Genomic DNA, 20,338 nt, shown 5'->3' with positions numbered 1-20,338 from the left:
TGTGAATAAATTTATATGAGCAATTATAATTGTACTCATTAAAAAGTTTTACATTTCTATTCAAACAAAATTGCAATTAAAAGTACTTCATTACCTTGGACCAAACCAGTACCGGGTAATTTTGAAACACCCTCTGAAGGTTCATTAATAAACATCTTGGATAATTTTGATATTTTCATCCGGAACAGAATTTTTCAGTTCGAAAGAAATTCGGGATTTTTATGACGCAAAATCATTTACGCCATTTAATATCACGTCATTTCATGACCTTCATGGCTAATTAAGGTCATAAAATGACATGATATTTCATTAACGTCATCAAGTATCACGTTATTTCCTGACCTTTATTGTTCGTGGTCGTTAAATGACTTTGGAATGACGTAATTTTTTTCGACTGACGTCATTCAGAGAAAATGACCAAATTTCCACGTCATATTTGACGTCAGGTGACTACTTGGGAAATAAGCTAAAAATTGATGTGGTGCTGCAAAAAAGTAAGACTTAGCATACTGCTCAGTACAAAAACTTTTTTCAGTAATCCCATAACGTGACAAAGATGTAAAATAAGCGTATGAAATTAAATATGAAAATATCTAATATGATTCTGTCAAATAAGTATTTTGACTTCTAATTGATAAGGGAATTTATGATTAGTAGTGGAGCAAATGTTTTTTCATTATTCTTGCACATTCACCTCATGTTGAAGTTGCACAACCTATGCAAAATTTAAGTTTTGTTTCCACATTTTGATGTCACTTGACATCAGACTCGTTTATTTATTTGTTTTTATTTTATTTGATGGCTAACGAACAGTTACATGATCAAGAGCGCACGGACATTTCCTCTTGCGCAAGGGCAACAAGTATGATGAACCCAGCTCTTCAATAAGATTTTAGAGAAACTGCGTCCGAAAATTAGTTCTGGCCTTCTGTACTGCTCTATACAAAATTTAGTATTTTTTGCACTGAGATCTGAGATGTAGAAATTGTGAATAGGCCACGGACAGGCTTAACCGAACATTTTCTGACCATTTACTCAGTTGCAGTTGATCAAATGGCAGATATCCGAGATAAAGATCATCAAACTTTGATAAATTGTAGTGTGAAATAGTTTCTGGAAGCTTTTTGGGGCTACTACTATCGATATCGACTGTCAGATGTGCTGAGTAATAAAACATTTTTTTCCCTTCATAAATTTTCATTGTGGCATCATTGTTTTCCCGTAGTGGTGTTTCATGAAATTGTAGTGTCACTATATTGCGTCAGATAATATTGCTCTTCGATTTCGTCTCACCGTCCCTACTAAGCTCGTATTTTTTTGGCTTTTAGCATTTGAGACAACTTCAGTGTAGTGAAGAAAGGTGTGTCGGTTGAGGCATTTCTGCCCTTGTTCTCAAATGACTTGATCAGTTGTGCTCTGAAAGAGAGAGATTCGTTGAACGCAACGCTGATCCTTCCCAAGGTTTGGAAATCCGTTCAAAACACATTTGGTTGATGCCAGAATTTATTCTTTTTTTCTGACATCGTGTGGCTACAGAAATTTCAGCCGCACGTTTCTTTCTAGAGTTAAGCTTTTACTTTCCCAAAACCTTTCTTGAGTTCTGTCAGAATTCCAGGTATTCAAGTTTACGAAGGAAAACATATTTAGCTCGACTTGCCATTCCTTCATTATTCAAAAAAATATAATCTCCCCGGATAATAAATTGACCTTGAAAGACCTTTATTCTTCAGATTTTCATTTACATATACTTTTTAGAAAGGGTAACCCCTTCCAAGAAAATTATACGTCCCCTTTTTCCTATAGAATAGTACGTTCGGTCAAAATGACCGAAACCGCGGTTCTAAGTATGAGAACTTATAGCTCTGAAACACGGAATGTGAAGATAATAAAATGTTCGTGAATTAATACTCATATATCATGAAATATTTTTATCTGAGCTTAAGTTTACGAGATAAATGAAAACGAAGTTTAATTCGGGTCAAATCGACACACTCGCGGTTCTAGTGTTAAACACGCACAGTAGCCGTTACCGTAAACTGTGATGCGAAGCTTCGAGTTGTCCCTCATCTTCATTCTAATTGAATGTCATTTACATATATGGATGTGAATACATATCTAAAAACTATATCAAAAATACTGAAACCTAATAAGAGCAATAAGAACCAATAGTTATGATAAAATATAAATATACTTCCCATAAAAAGCTATGGTTGTCTCATCTAAGTACGGATAGCTTCCAGATTTATCCCACAATGATTATCGTATCTTTTTTTTAAATGTGCCGATTGTATTAGCATTCACGATCCCCCGGAGGTAAGCTATTTCATTCATTCACAACCCTATTAGAGAAAAACTCCCTACGACACCACAATTTTGAATTGTCCTTTACCAGTCGATACTGATGTCCTGTTGTCGAAACAGTTGATTGACGATGTATTGATGATTCAAGGTCCATTTAATTCATCCCATTGGAAATTTTGAGCACTTCGCTCACATTTTCCGACACCTGCACTCTTATAATGTATAAAAATTTTCAAAAAAATCTGTACAAGAGATCCTGGGTTTGATTCCCGGTAATAGTGTAATTCCCGGTGTAATATAAACATTTTCAAATATCCAGAGAAATCGTATTATTTTCCTTCCAAGCAACATCACTACTTTTAGAATTTCTTCACGTGATCTGCATTATTGCAAATCAAGGTTACAACTTAGAAGAGGCATTTGAGAACGATGATTCCCAATGGTGAGGCCCACATCCCACTAGGGGGAAATTGGAGTTTTTCTATGAAGGCTTGGAATTTTCCAAACGCCATTTTTTATATCAGTTCAATTTTTTTTTATTTTTAAGCATTTCTTGACTTTTCTTTTATTTTTCAGTGAAACAGGTTTGACTAAGGGTGGCAAATTTTCTTACCAACCGGCGTCAATGGGTTTTGTGTTCCACGGAAAATTTGTGCCAGTGAGATCAAGTCCACGAACTCCTTTACAAAATATTCTGTACATAGGAATGTACAAGCAATGAGTTAATTGAGAATAAGAACTTACCGGTCTGTTAGGCCGTGGTCCGATATTTTTTCCGGTGCTTCGCTTGCAGCTCTGATTGGTATCTTCAGAGGCGAGTCTGGTACTACCGAGCGCCAACGAGATGCCCGTCTAGAAGTTGCTGTCGTCTGCAATCGGTAGTACCAGACTCACCTCTGAAGATTACCGCCACAGCTGCAAGAGAAACGTTTGATAGAAATAGCATACCATGACCTAACAGTCCAATAAATCCTTATTCTGAATTAGACGCCTACCGCCAAAGCCTACACCAACGCAATGAGTTAACTGTTTTCTCATCCAAGCTCATGGACCCACGAAAGTGTCTATTCTGAAGCCTTTCCTTCAACATTACAAGGGGGCGTCAAAATGCGCGCTTGCCCCGGGTGATTAAGCATCTAGTTGCGACACTGGCTGCTAATCTAATCCATAGGCGGAATTGACTTGGAAGTCTGGGGGCACGATGACGATGATGTCAATTCATATATACATTTATACATTAGATCAGTCAACTCCACCTTTGACACTGGGGGGGGGGGCAATGCCCCCCACGCCCCCCCCCTCCCGTATCTCCGCCCATGATCTAATCTAAGTGGTCCAGCCTGGCTCCGGGATAAAAAGAAAGAGACAGTCCTAGAAACATTCATTTTGAGAATACCATCGTTTGCTCAACAACAAACAGCTAATGCCATGTACAAAAGAGGGCGTGGGGGGGGGTCACTTCGCCCATTTTTAAATAACAGAAATAGGATGCAAACAACAGTACTGATTCCTATGGCCATAATAGGCCGTTTGATTCTCCCACTGAAAAAATAATGCACCCTCCCTATCCTGCGTAAGCGTTTGAGTTGAGTTCCCATATATATACGGGACAAAGAGAGCCAGCTTCGTGGCAGAGTCTGGAACAAAGTGTGCGAACCTAACTTAGGGTAACTTAACATAATCCTGCCAGAGGTAGAGTTGTACTTGGATTGTAATTGTGCCTGGATTAGAATTGTACTTAGTAATGCAAGGCTTGACGCGCGTGAATCCCAAGCGAGAGGGGAAGGGGTTGTCATGGCTATAAAAGAATTGGTATTATGACTAGGGTTATACTAGACGCCCTCTTTTTTATATAATTTCCAACGTCCTCCTATGTTTTAGGAAATCCTCTCTTTTGTCCTCCTTTTCAGGTTTCCGGAATTATTATTTTTTTCTCTCTCTGGGGAATGTCTTTTCACACACACATTCTGAAACATATTTCTTCATTGATATGAGTTTGTGTGTGTGTTTTTCTCCACATGTTTACACGCTTTGACCAATTAAAGTCAGAATTCCTAGAATACAAGAATCCGAGATAATTTTATTGCAGATTCCACAAAAATCTGCAACAAGCAGAGCAGATGCTATTCTAACTACGGCCCAGCTTGCTCCGGCATAATATGAAACAGACAGTAAGAAAAATAGCTTTGGAAGAAGAAACCGCAACATCCATTTTGAGAATATTATTGCTGCTTGCTCACCAATAGTTAGTGCCCTGAACTAAAGTGGGGAGGAAGGGAATATGTTCAGGATGGAGCATAACAAACCTATGTAAGCTTTCAGAAACGCTAATGAATGTAACAGTAGGAAAAAGTTCTTTGAAAACCTCTCTTGCTTTGCCCCAAGAAAAGCAATAAAATTGACCAGACGGCAGGAACAACTCATAATAAGTGAAGGAAGGTGGATCACTATTTGCTCTTTTTTTGTTTTGGTTTATTTTAGCGGTTAGGTTTTAGTTGGGAAAACTTATTGCGGTGGTGATGGAGTTTTTTTTTGTCATTATAATGGCACCATCTGTTGTGAAAGTTGGCAAAAGTGATATTTGCAAGGGTGCGCAGGCGTACTTCTTTCTCAGTTTATGAATCTAACAAATGTGAGCTTAAGTTTCTCTAACCAAGTTAAGTTAACTCTAACTAATGTGAGCTTAAGTTTCTCTAACCAAGTTAAGTTAACTCTAACTAATGTGAGCTTAAGTTTCTCTAACCAAGTTAAGTTAACTCTAACTAATGTGAGCTCAAGTTTCTCTATAGCTCAGTGATCTAACCTAACACTGAGTGCGTATTTAATGTTCTGACTTTTCTGTGCTGCTACAATTATTTCAAATTGTGAGTTTATCCGAATTGATAAATATTTGTACCATTGTAGGCCTGTTGCTGTCTGTGGCAAGACTTTTTTTGTGAGACAAAGACCGGCTCGCATTTGCACCTCGATCTCATCTATTGTCTGCGTGTTTCTGTCCTTCTATATTTCTTTTTTTTTTCTTGTTTCTCCTATTTTTTCTTTCGCCTTCTTCCTTTTTAGCGAACATAGAAACATTCGAATAAGGAAACAATTTATTTTAAGAACTATCGGTGATATTCTAATAGGGATAGTGCAAATTTGTTGCCAAAAGCTTGTACGTGAAAGGGTTAATTTTTGAAATTACTGTATGTGCAATACATGTTGACTTGGCAGAAAATTTCCATTCTTTTTCTCCAGTGAAAATGATATTTCTAACACTGATTTGAAAAATGTGATCATTTTGTGCCTGTTGTTCTTCAGCGTGATGGAGGCGATGGATTGTGGTAAATATTGTGATTAAATTTAGGTGGTCGGGCCTCGCACTAGCAGCAACCCGAACAGCTTCAGAAGCTGACGCGTTTAGGTGGCAGTTCTTATTATAACATCCAATCACGAGAAAAGTCTTATTCAATAGCACTATATATTTCAATATAAGATGTTTAACGATTGGTCGATCAAGGATGATGCATAAAAGCAGCTGTACCACACTGTGTTGTATTGCAACATCGCACACGCAATGTCACGTTTTTAATCTGTGTTTGTGCTGATCATCTGTTATAATGAATCCGTAGCTGAGAGGACTGGTCGGCGGTCGCGAACGTTTCCCCATTGCTTTGAATATTTAAATAGTTACGCCACTGATTTCTATAGAGAAATTGATCTTCCCGACTGCGGCAACTGAACTTCGGGCTCCATCAACTTGTGGCCAGTGGGCATTTAAATGGTTAGTCGGGACTTGGACCTGTGCAGCGTCGATGGTAGCAACAACAACAGCAACGTGCGGTGCGATGGAGTAGAGAAGCTTCCAACGCGGCGACCATGTGTTTCGGTTATGACTGAGGCCGAGAAAGACACGCTGAAACGCCGTATCTTCCTTGCAGCGAGAGATGGCATGGCCACGATGGTGTACACCCTACTGAGGAGGGCGACGTCCAAGATGGAAGAGGAGAGGGAATACGTTGGGCACATGACCCACGATGATGGACACCACTGCTCGCCATTGATCATCGCTGCCATAAATGGACACTCGAACGTCGTCAAGACACTGCTGCACCACTTCCAGCCGGACGTCGAAGAGGAAGGCACCGTTGTGGTGGATGGTTACTTGATAAGGGGCGCTACCGCCCTCTGGTGTGCTGCTGGTGCTGGACATTTCAACGTCGTCAAGTGTCTGGTTGTCCACGGTGCTGATGTCAATCACTGCACCTTCACGAACTCTACACCTCTCCGTGCGGCATGTTTCGATGGGCGGTTGGATATCGTCCGGTACCTCGTCGAACATGGTGCTGATGTTCATGCAGCGAACAAGTACAATAACACGTGTTTGATGATATCTGCGTTCCGAGGACACTTAGACGTGGTTAAGTATCTGATCAGCCAGAATATGGATCTTGACGCCAGAGCTCAGTGTGGTGCGACGTCGCTGCATTTTGCTGCTGAGCACGGCCATTTAGATATAGTCAAAGAGCTTCTGAAAAGTGGAGCGAAGATCACGAAGGATAAAATTGGCATGAGTCCTCTTATAGCTGCTGCTGAAAGGACGAAAGCGAGTGTTGTAGAGTATCTCATAGATTCGCCATGGTTTACGAGTGATGAGTGTATCGAAGCATTTGAACTCCTTGGAGCGTCATTCGCAAATGATAAAGATCATTATAGCTTGGAGAAAGCTTTCTATTATATGGAACGGGCGATGAAGCTGCGGTTGGTTAATCCAGATCTTTTCCTGCCTAAGAAGTGTCTTCCACCAATGCCAGCTTACGACAACAGAATTGAGAGTCAAACTATGGAAGACTTGCAGTCGATCCGTCATGACTTGAACGCATTGCATATGGAATCACTCGTAATTCGGGAAAGAATACTCGGCACTAAAAATCCAGAACTGCCACATCCTATAATATTCCGAGGTGCAGTATTCGCGGACGTGGGCCAGTTTGATCGGTGCATCAATCTGTGGCTCCACGCTCTTAGGTTGAAGCATACTAATGAAATATCAGTCACGCAGGATCTACTACGTTTTGCCCAGGTCTTCTCACAGATGCTTCACATAGGGGAAGATGTATCGTTACATCATCTACGGGATGTATTAACTGTTGCCGTGGAAGAGGTTGAGAAAAACATTCAGTTCGCTGTTTGCAATAATACAGATGTATGCACGAATGCTCTGGAAGAACTGAGTGATAACATGCATTCAATTTTATACCTCCTAGTTGTAAGTACAAAGATAATAAAGAAATACCCACCCGAAGAAGAGCACGAGTTCTACAAACTGGTGTACAGAATCAATAGGCTCAAGCTGTCAACACAAAATGGATCGACTCTCCTTCACCTTGCTGTCAGTACCTACACTCCGGTGGACGACTTCCACACGAGAAACGTTTGTAAGTTCCCGTGCGCAGCTACCACCAAAATGTTAATCCAGTGTGGTGCAGATGTAAACGCTATAGATAATGCTGGGAACACGCCTCTGCATATCATAGTCGCATACCAGAAGCCTATAACCGATTTCATGACCCTGCATTCTATCATCAATCAGCTGGTTGATGCCGGTACTCATGCTGACTGCGTCAACAACAACGGGGAAACTCCTGCGGATGTCGTTCTAACGGGTGTCGCAGAAATTATACTGAAAGCCCAGTACAGCTTCAGCCTGAAGTGTCTGGCGGCGAAGGCTGTTAGGAAGTACAGGTTACCTTACGAGAAGGTTATACCAAGATCGCTGATCCCTTTCACGGACATGCATGGCGCTCCCAGGAAGTAAATTATGTATCTTTAATTATTAGTCTCTATCAAATTATATCAAAACAGAACTTGGTATAATTGAGTTCTTATCCACTCCCGGCAATATCGATATGAGATATATTGCATGTGCATATGTACAGTGTCGAAATTTTATCTGTTTTAAAATAAGGGTTGTTGTATGTAAAATATTTATCGCACTATTATAATATTATCACAGATTATTTACAGCAGTGACTGCCAACCGTTTTATGTGCCGAGGAACATACATTTCCCAGAGTCCAATAGCACAAAGATAGTTACTCCTAGGCCTTGATAAAAAATTCAATCTTCAGAAGAAAGCTGTCTTAATGCATGGGCCTACTTACTCGTGCCTTGTGTCAAGACTAAAATGTGAAGAAAAAAAAAACTGTAGGCCATCTCCCTCTTCAGGCAAGGCCATCCTAACAGTGTCATGCCCCCTATAAATCTGATACAGTTGAGATTAATTGATATAAATGGTCATACGCTGCTCATGTACTGAAAGACCAACCGGTTGTGCCTGGGTGAGCTCCATGCATAAAGATGTCCCTACTAAAGGATGATTCAGTGAGGCTCTCTTACCTATTTAGAATTGTGATCCAATAAATACAGAGCTTCACTAATCCAAGGTCGCCATGGTGACTAGAAAATCAATATTGGCAGAGGTGCCAACATAAAGAAGCATTGGGGGGGGGGGAACTGAAAGTTGCTGGTCATTCTGTATGTACGAGACTCAAGCACATATGCAGGAGACAGAAGGCGAATTGCATTGTTTTTGCAGAAATTGTTGGGAGAGGGCTCAAATTGCCTTGGCTCTGGTGAGTATGGATATTGGCACCTAAAACTTTCTATTCACGATTACAAAATTTCGGACATGAAATTTTTTGATTTCATGACAGCACTTGCGATATATTAAAACTTAGGGAAGTTAATAAAAATTATTTTGGACCATTTTTTTAAGCAAAGACCATGTTTGGCTTCTAAAACATTTGACCGAGGCCTGAATGTAATACCTGTAGAGTAAAATCTCTTTCAACGGTCACCTATCTTTTACGTCAAAATAGTAATCGAGTTTTATGCTTGCAATCTTCAATAGGAAATCCCTTTTTTTATGGTCAGCCACTCTTTTTATGGACAGATTTTTGTTGGTCCCATAGGTGTCTGTGAAAAAGGTTTTTGTCAGTATATATTTACTCTGGGAAATCACAAGCATGCTCCATTCATGGAAGCAAGGCCAGAGTGAAAGTGGGGGGGAGTGAATTCCCCACCTTCCCAAAATGTAAGAAATCACACTGACGTATAGAATAATATAGTTAAGAGTGTTTTTCCATCACAGTTCTTCCCCCCCCCCCCGAAAAAATACCAATCTTTTCTTCAAAGAAATTTCTGGCTACAGCCCTGCACACAGAATGTGATGGAAGCCTGTTTCAAAAAGGAAGTTCTGCACAGACCTGGCAGACTGCACAACATTGTGCAAAGATGAACAAGATCCATTCTGTGTCTGTAGGCTACATCAGGAGAAATAAACTTGTTCATATGAGCTGCGCAGATCAGTTTCTCCAAACCGGATTTTGTTTGATTTGGCGTATTCACCCTGCTGTAAGAACCAGATCTCATATTTTTAACAGAGGGGACCTGCCTACTTGTTGAGCCCATGTGTTAAGACAGCTCCTCATTGGCTGATACCTCCAGTCTGGTAAAGTAGAGAACCCCCACCCCAGAAAATATTTTTTTCCCCTTGGGGAACCTTTGGTAATACAACTTCCATGTCTCGAGTAGGCTACCAGGCACCCTATTGTTTAGGAATATGATGAGTATTTAGTCATATTGATTATAAATGATGCGTATCGGACGGTATGTAGAGAGATCAGACTGGGGAAAAAAATAGTTCCGCTGATAATTTTCAAAAAGGTTTATTATTTAAAAAATAAGGGGTTTCAAACTTTTTACCGCTTCTAAAATCTGGCCTCGCAAGTTTGAATGCAATCTTTGCAGTGTACTATTTCAAATAGCCCAAACTTTTATTGAGCAGCTAGCCTTGCAGTCCAATAATGATACAAAAATTCAGGCATCTGCCAATTTCGCCTCCGATGGGGAAGACAGATGCAACGTTGCAAATACATACATTTAACACTTTTCAGATAACATTACATAAGCAAGGTTTCTGTCAAATTGGCGATTCCCAATTGCGCCAAGGTTGTACCACAGTCCCTTAGCGATCCAGAATGTTTTTAAATCACCAAACATTTTTAACATGGTGGCCAAATAAATTACCATGAATGCCACTTATAAAGTTTTTGAGAAATGGTCATGGAAAAACCATAAGGCGGAAAGCGCTTTTAATGGGAAATCTTGATGAGAATTAAAGGTTCTGACTATGAAAATAAGTTGTACTAAGCGGGAAAATGTTATAAGTGGTATCAACTTTATAATATTCAAGTTCTATCCCCCCCCCCCCCCACCAAAAAAAAAAAAAAAAATCTAGGTCTTTTCATCAGATTGGAGTGATGCTGATGATAATAAGAATCGAAAACTGTACCAAAAGATGGTAAGAATAACATGCTGGGTCTTGAAATACACATTCCGGTTGCCAATAGAAAATTTAATAGAGCACCAAGGCAAGCTAGTGGTGATTGGGGGCATCAATTTGGTGGCAACCTTGCTTATGGAATCGTAGTCTACTTTTCCCGACATACATCCCATATGTTAAAACTTCCTCAGGTAAGGCCCGATTCTGTCCTGAAGGGACAAGGACTGTATATTTACTGGATGCCAGCTTATAATATAGTATGTTTCAGTATTGGAATCTTTATAATGCACATATACTGTAAATGATCATAGTAAAATGAATTTGAATCGCTATTTAATCCTTTTCTAATCATCTCACACTATAATAGTTTGTGGACAATATCAAGTGAACGCTCATTACCAGTTTACAAGATTACAATGAAAAATTAGACTAGTTTCGATATCTCTACTCTCTTTACTAAATGGAATCAGTTTTCAGTAATTTATGTTCTGTGACATTATATATAATTTAAAATAGTATAACATTACATATATCCTACTGACAAAATCGTAACTTTGAGAAATCTGTGATCTTCGAAAATTATGGTTGTGTAACTGTTTCTTTGTTGAAATGTATCGATAGTCAAATGAATTTTCTAATTAGAATCAGGAATATGTTCTGGAAGTTTGATGTGTTCGCCCGCATATACGTACTTACATGTATCACCAATGTGTATGAAATTTTTATGCAATTTATCCACTACTGAATAAAGGAATTGCAGCGCGTATCATTTTTTGGCCAAGATCAAAGTGTAAAATATTTATTGGCCACGAAACTGTAAACACATGCACTGAATGAGCTTTGCATTGAGAACACTCACAGCTTGACTTTACATGGTGCAATAGTTTGGCATCATGTGCAAACTATGTTCTACATCTCTGGGTGTGATGCATTCATGATGCTAATTCATAGTACGATGTCAGTGAGCAGAGGTGGATGTTGCCTTCTTCCATTCTAGTCTAATTTTCTTGACCACTCATTCCTCAAATTTGCAGCCTTGCACTATAACTCGCTTGGATCCCATTTCTGTAAATACGCCTCTGTCTCTAGGTCACTCTTTAGATCTCTCACATTCTTACACACTGTTTTGGTCACTCACATGCTCGCAAGCACATTCTATAGTTCTCTTTTGGTCAGTCTCATGCTCACAAACTCTCTGGGTAACTCTTTTTGTTGCTCACTGACCTGGTCCTTTGATCTCTAGGTCCCTCCCATGCTCAGACACTCTCTAGGTCAGGGGGTTCTCAAACTGTGTGCCACGGTGAACCTGACCAATAGTTTTTCAAAGGAACTCTTTGTTAAACTGTTCTGAGGAGCCACATATAAACATTGATTAGAGAAAGGGGCACTGTGGGTGAAAGAAGTTTGAGAACCCCTGCTCTAGGTCACTCTTGTAGTCATTCACACTATTTTGGTTGCTCACTGACCTGGTCCCTTGATCTCTAGGTCATTCCTACATTCAGACACTCTCTAGGTTGCTCTTTTGGCTATTCACTGACTGGTTATTTGCTCTTTTAGTCACTCTTTTGATTCTCCACGTGCTTGCACACTTTTTCGTTTCTCACATGCTTGCAAACCCTGTAGGTCACACATTCGGTCATTCACTGACCTAGTCCCTCGCTCTCTAGGCAGAGGCAGGTTTATGGTTTCATTGCTTGTGAGCTATAAAATGTGTTTCACATTCTAATAATTTTCTTGACCTTCATTCCTCAAATTTGCCACTCCTCTGAACTTGTCACCTTGAACTACATACTATTCAGCTGCTACCCCATTAAACTTCTGAAAAAAAATGCTTCCGTCAGTGAAGCCAGGTTGTCATGGAAAACCTCAGTCATTACTGCGTGCGAATTGATATGCTAGATTATTAATATATGGAATAACATGGTTAAATCTATTATTCTATCACTTTGGTTCCCCCTTTCCAAAATGCTAATTGTCCCCTTCCAAAAGAAATCTCTGGCTACAATCTTAGTTTAACATAAGAAATGACAAATCCCAGGTACCAAGTTTGCCATGATGATATGACACTATTGGTATTGGAGCTTTATTAACAATTGAAGACTCTGAAGACAACACAGAATTCATTTCATAATGTCTTATAACACGAACAGGGGCTACATAGTCTCTTATGTAAAATGTGAAAAATCCTGTAAAAATATCTGGTGTTATAGTTAAGAGTCACGTGAGTGTTGTAAAGATCCTTGTGACTGCAAGTATCATGGTTCCTATTTATTGATGTGAAAAATTTAATACTTTAGGTTTGGTTTCTCGATGTCCAAATGCTGGAATTTTCAAAAAAAATCTACAATCTATTAGACAGGTGTTCCTAATGCAAAACTCGCTCAGTGCATGCAATAGCACTTATTTTAACTGCTGTTTATTTATTTGCTTATCAAAAGAGATTCTCTGATATATTTTTTTGATGCCATCTCAATGAAATTTAGTTAACCTCCAATGGAAAGTCGAACCCGAGAAGGTTGATTTCTTGTGATATATACACACAATATTTTAAATATTATATATATTACACAATATTAAATATTATCATTTCATTTACATCTTGGTTTATTTCAAGGTACTTGTCGAGTACCAACCACTGTTCACTTCAAATAACACTTTTCTATATAGATTATTATTCACTAGGCTCTTCCGTATCCTGTACCTGTATATTTTGGCAAATAACCATTATAAGAACAAATATCACTGCCTCAAGACTTGAATCGCAAAATATAGCTGATTGTAACACTATAAAGAAGAATCGTTGAAATATTTCAAAATAATCTTTAGCATAAATATGATAACGGAATGCTTGAAATCGAATTGCTCAAATATTAATGAAATATTGCTTAGTTGTTTCAGTGATTTAGCTGAACTTTTTTTTTCTGGTAGAAATTTTTTGATTTGTACTGATTTTGCTCAATATTATTATTATCATGCTCTTATGAATACCTCCTTTAGATGTGACACACATTTTGATGAATCGGGAAGATACTGTGTAAATCCAGAAATAATGTTTTTCCCTTTATGTATATTTTAATTCGGGGATATGAATCTGACAATCAATGATTTTCCTTTCAGTTACAGTAGAAAACAATGTATTGCAGAGTTTTGTTTGATACATATTGAATTGCATATAATTTTTTTTCTAGCATTATCATCTTTGAATAACTCGTTGACTAAAATATTATGATCATTCAGTTGGGTACTCAGTTAAGGTGTAGATCTGGGGATCTAAGGTTGATCTTAAGTTGTGATAATTTTTGAACAAATTTCCAAACAATGTTCTGTGGTTGCGCTAGATCAGGAATGCTGCAAGATTGCAGTCCTTTAAGGCAGGGGGTGGCCAAGCTGTGCCAGAATTAGAACTATTTTTAATGAGCATGCCACTTTATAAATTTTAACATATAGACCACATACATCCTATTTTACCAGAGAAAATCATTATCCTTTCTCCATTCCATGATTTGGCTGTACTTTTGTTTTCGTAATGCTAATTTTTTTCACTTTTTTGAGTAAAGAAAAAAATGTTTGTTTTTTTTAATCCTAAATTTGATTAATATAATACAAATTGTGTATTGATAAAAAAGTCATCTTATGCTTGTCAAGCGCTCAGGATGCTTGCCCCCAACTCAAATAAATTTGGTAAGAGCACTGAGCACACTCAACCTGATAATTCGTGGATGTACAATGCTATGCATGTAAATCCTTTGCATGGGTCCCTTTTATATGGGATATTCAGCACTAGCCCCCACCCCAAATGTTTTTCTTTGTGCCCCCATCTCCAGTTAATGTTTTTTCAAGATGAGAGGTGAAACAAAAACATTAAATCGAAAGGTAGGCCTATCGCATAATTATAAATAACAAGGCCTACCATACCAAATGTAGTTTTGGTAGCCTACAGGACTATTATTGGTAAGAAAAAAAAAAATGGAGAAATTTTTTGATTGATTGAAAAATATTAAAATTTCTTAAGTTTTTAAAATAAATCTTCACATGTAACTCAGCATAATGTGACACTCATTGGCTACCTCTGCTTTAAGATATTGTAAGGTTTCTTGAGATCAGACAAGGGTGACACATGTTCAAAATTCCTAACAGTTCTGCCTAAAACGTTTTACAAAAGCAAGGTTCTTCTCTCAATCTTTTACTACACTGAAAATTTTAACAAAGCCTGTTAAGCTTTAGATGCTCAACCAAGTGCTGATCTGGTCTTCTCAATTGGTCGAAGATCAAAATGCTGAGATTGGCGCAACAATAGTTTCACACCCAAGTCTAGAAACGATGCAATTGCCTAGAAAGTAATTATTCCACATCATGGTTGTATGATAAACCACCGGTTGTCAACATGGGTGGAGATACGGGAGGAATCATCATCATGCCTCCCCCAGCTTTCATGTTTATCTCTCCCTATGGTTGTCACAATGACCATTTACCAGCAGAAAACTTTCCAGATGGAAATACTCACTGCATAAACCTATGTGCATAACACATAGGTGTCCAGACAATCATTGGTAGGTTGAGTGCATGCCACTATCCATTGATCCTGTTTTAATTTTTTCATAGCTTTTGGAATTTGCTTTGAACCATGTGCCTATTCAGCTGTATAAGATGGATATTTTTGGATCTAATTACAATAATCGTTCAATATTATTACTACCTCTACATTTCATATGATCATAATGTCTTAGCCACCGAGGCTGATAATTCAAAGATGGATTACATGTTACATAATGGAAGGGAAAAAACCATAGATCAAGGCAAATAGCATAACCGTACTGACCATAACGTTTGGCTCTTAAGTTTTTTGCCTAAAAATCAGGTTATCAAATGGGTATTTTCTGCCATTTTGCCTTTATTGTTGTATTTTTTTCTTTACTCTGTTACTTATTAACAGGCGAAAGACTTCTGTTCCTTCAAAAGTATTGTAAAGAAATTACGGTATATTACCTCATTGCTTTTATTTTTATCATTCATGTATTGCTGTAGTAACGATTCTGCAAACTGGAGTGTTTGATTCTTTTTGGTTCGTGAATTGTGGAAAAAAAAAATATTTATCGCCTTTGAGGTAAAAAAGGTACAATTTTAACATGTCAAGATATGTATTTACCATACATAATTTTTTTTGTGTTGCTCATTAATTGTTATATTAATGAATGAAATGGGAAATATTTATTATCAAAAGTTACGATATACTCATTATTAATCTCTATTTGTTGGATGCACATCACCTATGAATTTAATAATTGTTAGAGTACTTGTTCCATATTGCGAGGCTCGTAACCATTGTGCTTTCTGTGTTAAAATCCCCCTCCCTACCCCCGAGACAAGGTGTGTAAAATAACCTCTTTTTTTTGTGTGTGAGGGTTTTCTGTTGTGATAGTTATACAATATATTGTTTTACTTTTTATTTTTAAGTTTGTCAAAGGATAGTTCTCATAGCGTTGATGAACCATATCATTTCGACCGTGTTAGTTATTATTATTATATTTTTGTATTTTATTCCTTTTTATCATTTGTGAAACTGTTGCATTTTATTAAAGTTTATACCGCTGAAAGTTCAGAAAGGATATCTTTGTGTGTATTTATGATTTATAACATTTCACGATTGCGAGTTTATTGTAAAAGTCACAATGTCCTGCTCCTGGCTGCCCCCAGCGCATTTTTAGAATTTCAAAATGATAACTTTCTATCGTTAAACAAAAATATATTCTTTTTTTTCAATAATATACAGTCGAACCACGTTGTAACGCTACCTTCCGTCCCAAAGAATTCTGGCGGTATAACGAGTTTAGCGTTATATCGGAATAGCGTTTCGGGGAGGCTTCATTATATAAATTCACACGTTTAGTATGATATGAACTACTGTTCTCGGTGTCTTATTAGTGTTAGGTACTCCATAAGTAAAATAACCTATTTTATACGCATTCAATTCTAAGATGAGAAAATTCGTAAAATTTAATAAAAACTGCTCAATTATTTAATTTATTTCTTGATGTAAAACTTGAGATACATATACTGTACACTTACCTCTGAAATTATTTTAATTTTACATTAATTTATCGATGCATTCTATAAGTACAAAAACAAAATAAGCAATGGAAAACACAATGGCGTCATTGCTTTTTTAGTCCGTATTGGTTTAATAATCACAAATTTCCCGTTTCTCAGATATTGAAAGAACACCTGTCGACATAATTTGAATGAAGCGAATCAAGGGAGATGATAGTATAGGAAATGTAATGACCAGCGAGCAGGGGGCCGTATTGTGCCTTTTCGGGGCACCGGAGCTGATTTTTCCTTAGAGCCTTTCTTGAAAGGGTTGTTATTAAGCAAAATAAGTGTAAAAATTTTTGCCCCCCCCCCTCTATTTGGCTCGGGGCCCTGGGGCAGTGCCGCGGTTGCCCCAGCCTAGTTACGGCCCTACCAGTGAGTAAAAAAATATGCACTGTTGAAAGACTTTTTTTGGCAACCTTGAAAATACTTGAGCAGTACGCTCATTTTTTGTACACCCCTCCCCCCACATCCCCATCAAGAAATCTGTTTCGTTGAATACGCTGGTGGTTTTGATTCCTACAAGCATACAGGAATTCAATGTGCTTTCTAAGACCCCCCCCCCCTGACTACACACAATTTTTTATTCAAGTCATTTGCTCTAAACCAGCGGTTCTCAACCGGTGCTTCGCGGAGCCCCTGGGGCTTCTTGTGCGCTCTTTCGGGGCTCCGCGGCCGCTCGAGAGAAATAAAATAAAACACAGTAATTCGCAAAAAATAATTACTATTACTTTAGAACAATAAAAATAAATCAGTAATTTTGCTGAATAAGTAAAAAATAGGTCTACGGGGCTCCACCATAGAAATTATATGCCAAAAAGGGCTCCGCGAGTCAAAAAGGTTAAGAACCGCTGCTCTAAACTCATGGCCCCCACATCCTGGAGCAGGGCCTCTAGGCTGAAATTTTTTGCTGGCCCCGGTTAGACTTTTCACGGACCCTTCTACAGTTAATTTATATCATAAAAAAGCAAGAAATGATGAGAATTGTCCCGGACCCCAGGGCTAGAGCCCTATCAGCCCCGGTCTTGTGGGGGCCATGTCTAAACTATTGTCATATTGACTGATAACAACAATGGATGAGAAAAGAATTGTTCCTCAACTCCTTTCAGAGAAAAAAAATGATGAGAGACGATTTGTGAAAATTTTCTTGGCACATGACACATGTAGACTTCCTATACATCCACAGTTGGCGTTATAACGAGTTGGTGCTATAACGGGGTTTTTTATATTATAATCCTTATATGGAAGATTTGTTCACTGAAAACTTGTGGCGGTAAGCGGGTTAGCGCTACTACAGCGTTGGCGCTATCATAACGGGGTGTTCGACTAATAAATAAACTACGACTAGAAGTAAATAAAAATACAATTGAAAAGAAAAAAAGAAATTGTTCACAGTATGGGTACTTATCCTAGTTGAAAATCAACTGCCGAAGCAGATGGAACAGGTTGCAAATGTCAAGCGTAAATATCAAGTTAAATTTTGAAACAGGCAAAATTCCTCTTCTCATAGCTAAAATGAATAAATACAGTCGAATCCCGTTATAACGAACTCCAAGAGACCGGAGAAATCACTTCGTTACAACGAAATTTCGTTATAAAGGAATTCCAGGTGTCTGCATTGTTCCCATGTAAACTTATCTGAGGGATTAGAAAAGTGTTCGTTAAAATGAGATTTTCGCTGTAACGGTATTCGTTAGAACGGAATTCGACTGTAATAAATTTATTTTTTTCACCATGAATTTTCAACAAACTTCATTGTTGACTGACTATGTTTCAATTATTAACAGGTTAAAAAAAGGAATTTTTTTTGGATTTCTTGGTTGACACTTTTTGAACTTTTTCATTTTTTGAGAATGACCCAAAAATATATGAGATGGCTACTAAATATTGGTTCAATAAGGAATTGCGTCGTGCAAGGTGTATGTAAATAGCGAGTTTTCAGAAATACACTGCTGGCCACCGTAAATGCAACACCCTGAAGGAAGCATGCAAATAATATGAAATTTACAACATGCATTAGCGGAGGTGAGATATGCAAATGATTAGAATTTCAGCGCAGACGCACATCACGCGCGCCTGTGGCGCCACTTCAAAGCGCTATTTAAGGCTTGGAGATTTCGACGATTGGAAGTACGGCAATTGTGTTTTTCTTGTGGTTTTTTCAAAAAAACGATCAATTATGCCTCGTAGAAAACAGCGATCATCTTTTGATCAAGTATCCGAGTTCGACAGAGGAAGGATAGTGGCCTACCGAGATTGTGGATTATCTTTCAGGGAAATCGGTAGTCGTGTTGGACGAAACCAAACAACTGCAATGCGGATATGTGATCGTTGGATGCAGGAGGGTACGACGTGTTCGATCGCATCCACCTCAGTGCACCACTTCACGTGATGACAGGCGTATTGTGCGTATGGCAGTGACGGATCGCTCAGCCACATCACGAACCATAGCACAGTACATTCAGTCTGTACCGCATCATCCAGTGTCTGCGCGTACCATTCGACGCCGTATACAGCAGAGTGGTCTGTCCGCAAGACGTCCATTGCTTCGTCTACCCTTGACGCAGAACCACAGACGTCTCCGCCGCCAATGGTGCGATGAAAAAAGGATGTGGACGGCACAATGGAATGAAATTGTCTTTACTGACGAGTCACGCTTCTGTCTGCAACACCACGATGGTCGGATTCGAGTCTGGAGACACCGTGGAGAGAGGATGCTGAACAGCTGCGTTATGCACCGCCACACTGGTCCTGCACCGGGTATTATGGTATGGGGGCGGTATTGGATATCACTCTCGCACTCCTCTAGTACGCATTGCCGGTACTTTAAAAAGCCAGCGCTACATCTCCGAGGTGTTGGAGCCAGTTGTCCTTCCTTACCTTCAGGGCTTGCCCACAGCCATATTTCAACAGGATAATGCGCGACCACACGTGGCACGCATTGTCCAAAGGTTCTTCGTCAATCGCCAGATTGAATTGCTTCCCTGGCCAGCTCGCTCTCCGGATCTTTCGCCGATAGAAAACATGTCGTCCATGGTTGCTCAACGATTGACCCAGATTACATCCCCAGCTGCCACACCAGATCAACTTTGGCAACGCGTGGAAGCTGCCTGGTCTGCTGTACCCCAAGAACACATCCAAAGTCTCTTTGAATCAATGCCGAGGCGTGTGGCAGCGGTGATCTCCAACAATGGCGGCTACTCTGGCTACTGATTTTGGCAGGAACCACACTTCACAGAAGTCTATAAATTTAATCATTTGATGCTTGGTCAACATGTTATCTACAAAATAAATATTGTTGCGATATCTCTTGTCTTTCTTGGTGTTGCAATTTAGGTGGCCAGCAGTGTAGTAAACACTTTAACGCTTTGGTTGGGCATGGACACTTGATAACATAATATTCACCATAATAATTGCAGTCGATGTCATTTCTAATGACAGCTGTATATTTTTTCGTTTCGCATAAGTGGATGCAGGATGATTGCTCCCTCCACCCATAGGTGGAGATAGACTTGAAAGTCTGGGGGGGGGGGGCACGATCATTGTTGAGGGGGATGAGTGATGTCAATTCATATATACGCAAATAAATTATATCAGTCGGTTTTACCTTCGACGCTGGGG

General features: G+C 38.9%; 2 protein-coding genes across 2 annotated transcripts in view; one reads left to right on the top strand and one right to left on the bottom strand.

Moving 5' to 3' along the window:
• The window catches only part of Syt14 (Synaptotagmin 14), a 121,803-nt gene that overhangs the window by 60,539 nt on the left and 40,926 nt on the right, over nt 1-20,338 (bottom strand). The gene's annotated exons all lie outside the window — the stretch shown is intronic.
• Nucleotides 5,738-16,233, top strand: Fem-1 (protein fem-1 homolog B). Its single transcript, XM_089253256.1, has one exon. The coding sequence runs from the start codon at nt 6,062-6,064 to the stop codon at nt 8,096-8,098; it is 2,037 nt and encodes a 678-aa protein (XP_089109382.1). The 5' UTR covers nt 5,738-6,061; the 3' UTR covers nt 8,099-16,233.

Source organism: Pholcus phalangioides, unplaced genomic scaffold (assembly GCF_987345545.1).
Source record: "Pholcus phalangioides strain wild (caught in Gottingen) unplaced genomic scaffold, Ppha-v1.0 ptg000032l_1, whole genome shotgun sequence".
Taxonomy (NCBI): domain Eukaryota; kingdom Metazoa; phylum Arthropoda; class Arachnida; order Araneae; family Pholcidae; genus Pholcus; species Pholcus phalangioides.
This window is presented reverse-complemented; position numbering and strand designations above follow the sequence as displayed.

Coding starts and splice junctions, on each gene's coding strand:
- Fem-1 (XM_089253256.1), top strand. CDS start 6,062: ATGGTTAGTCGGGACTTGGACCTGTGCAGCGTCGATGGTAGCAACAAC.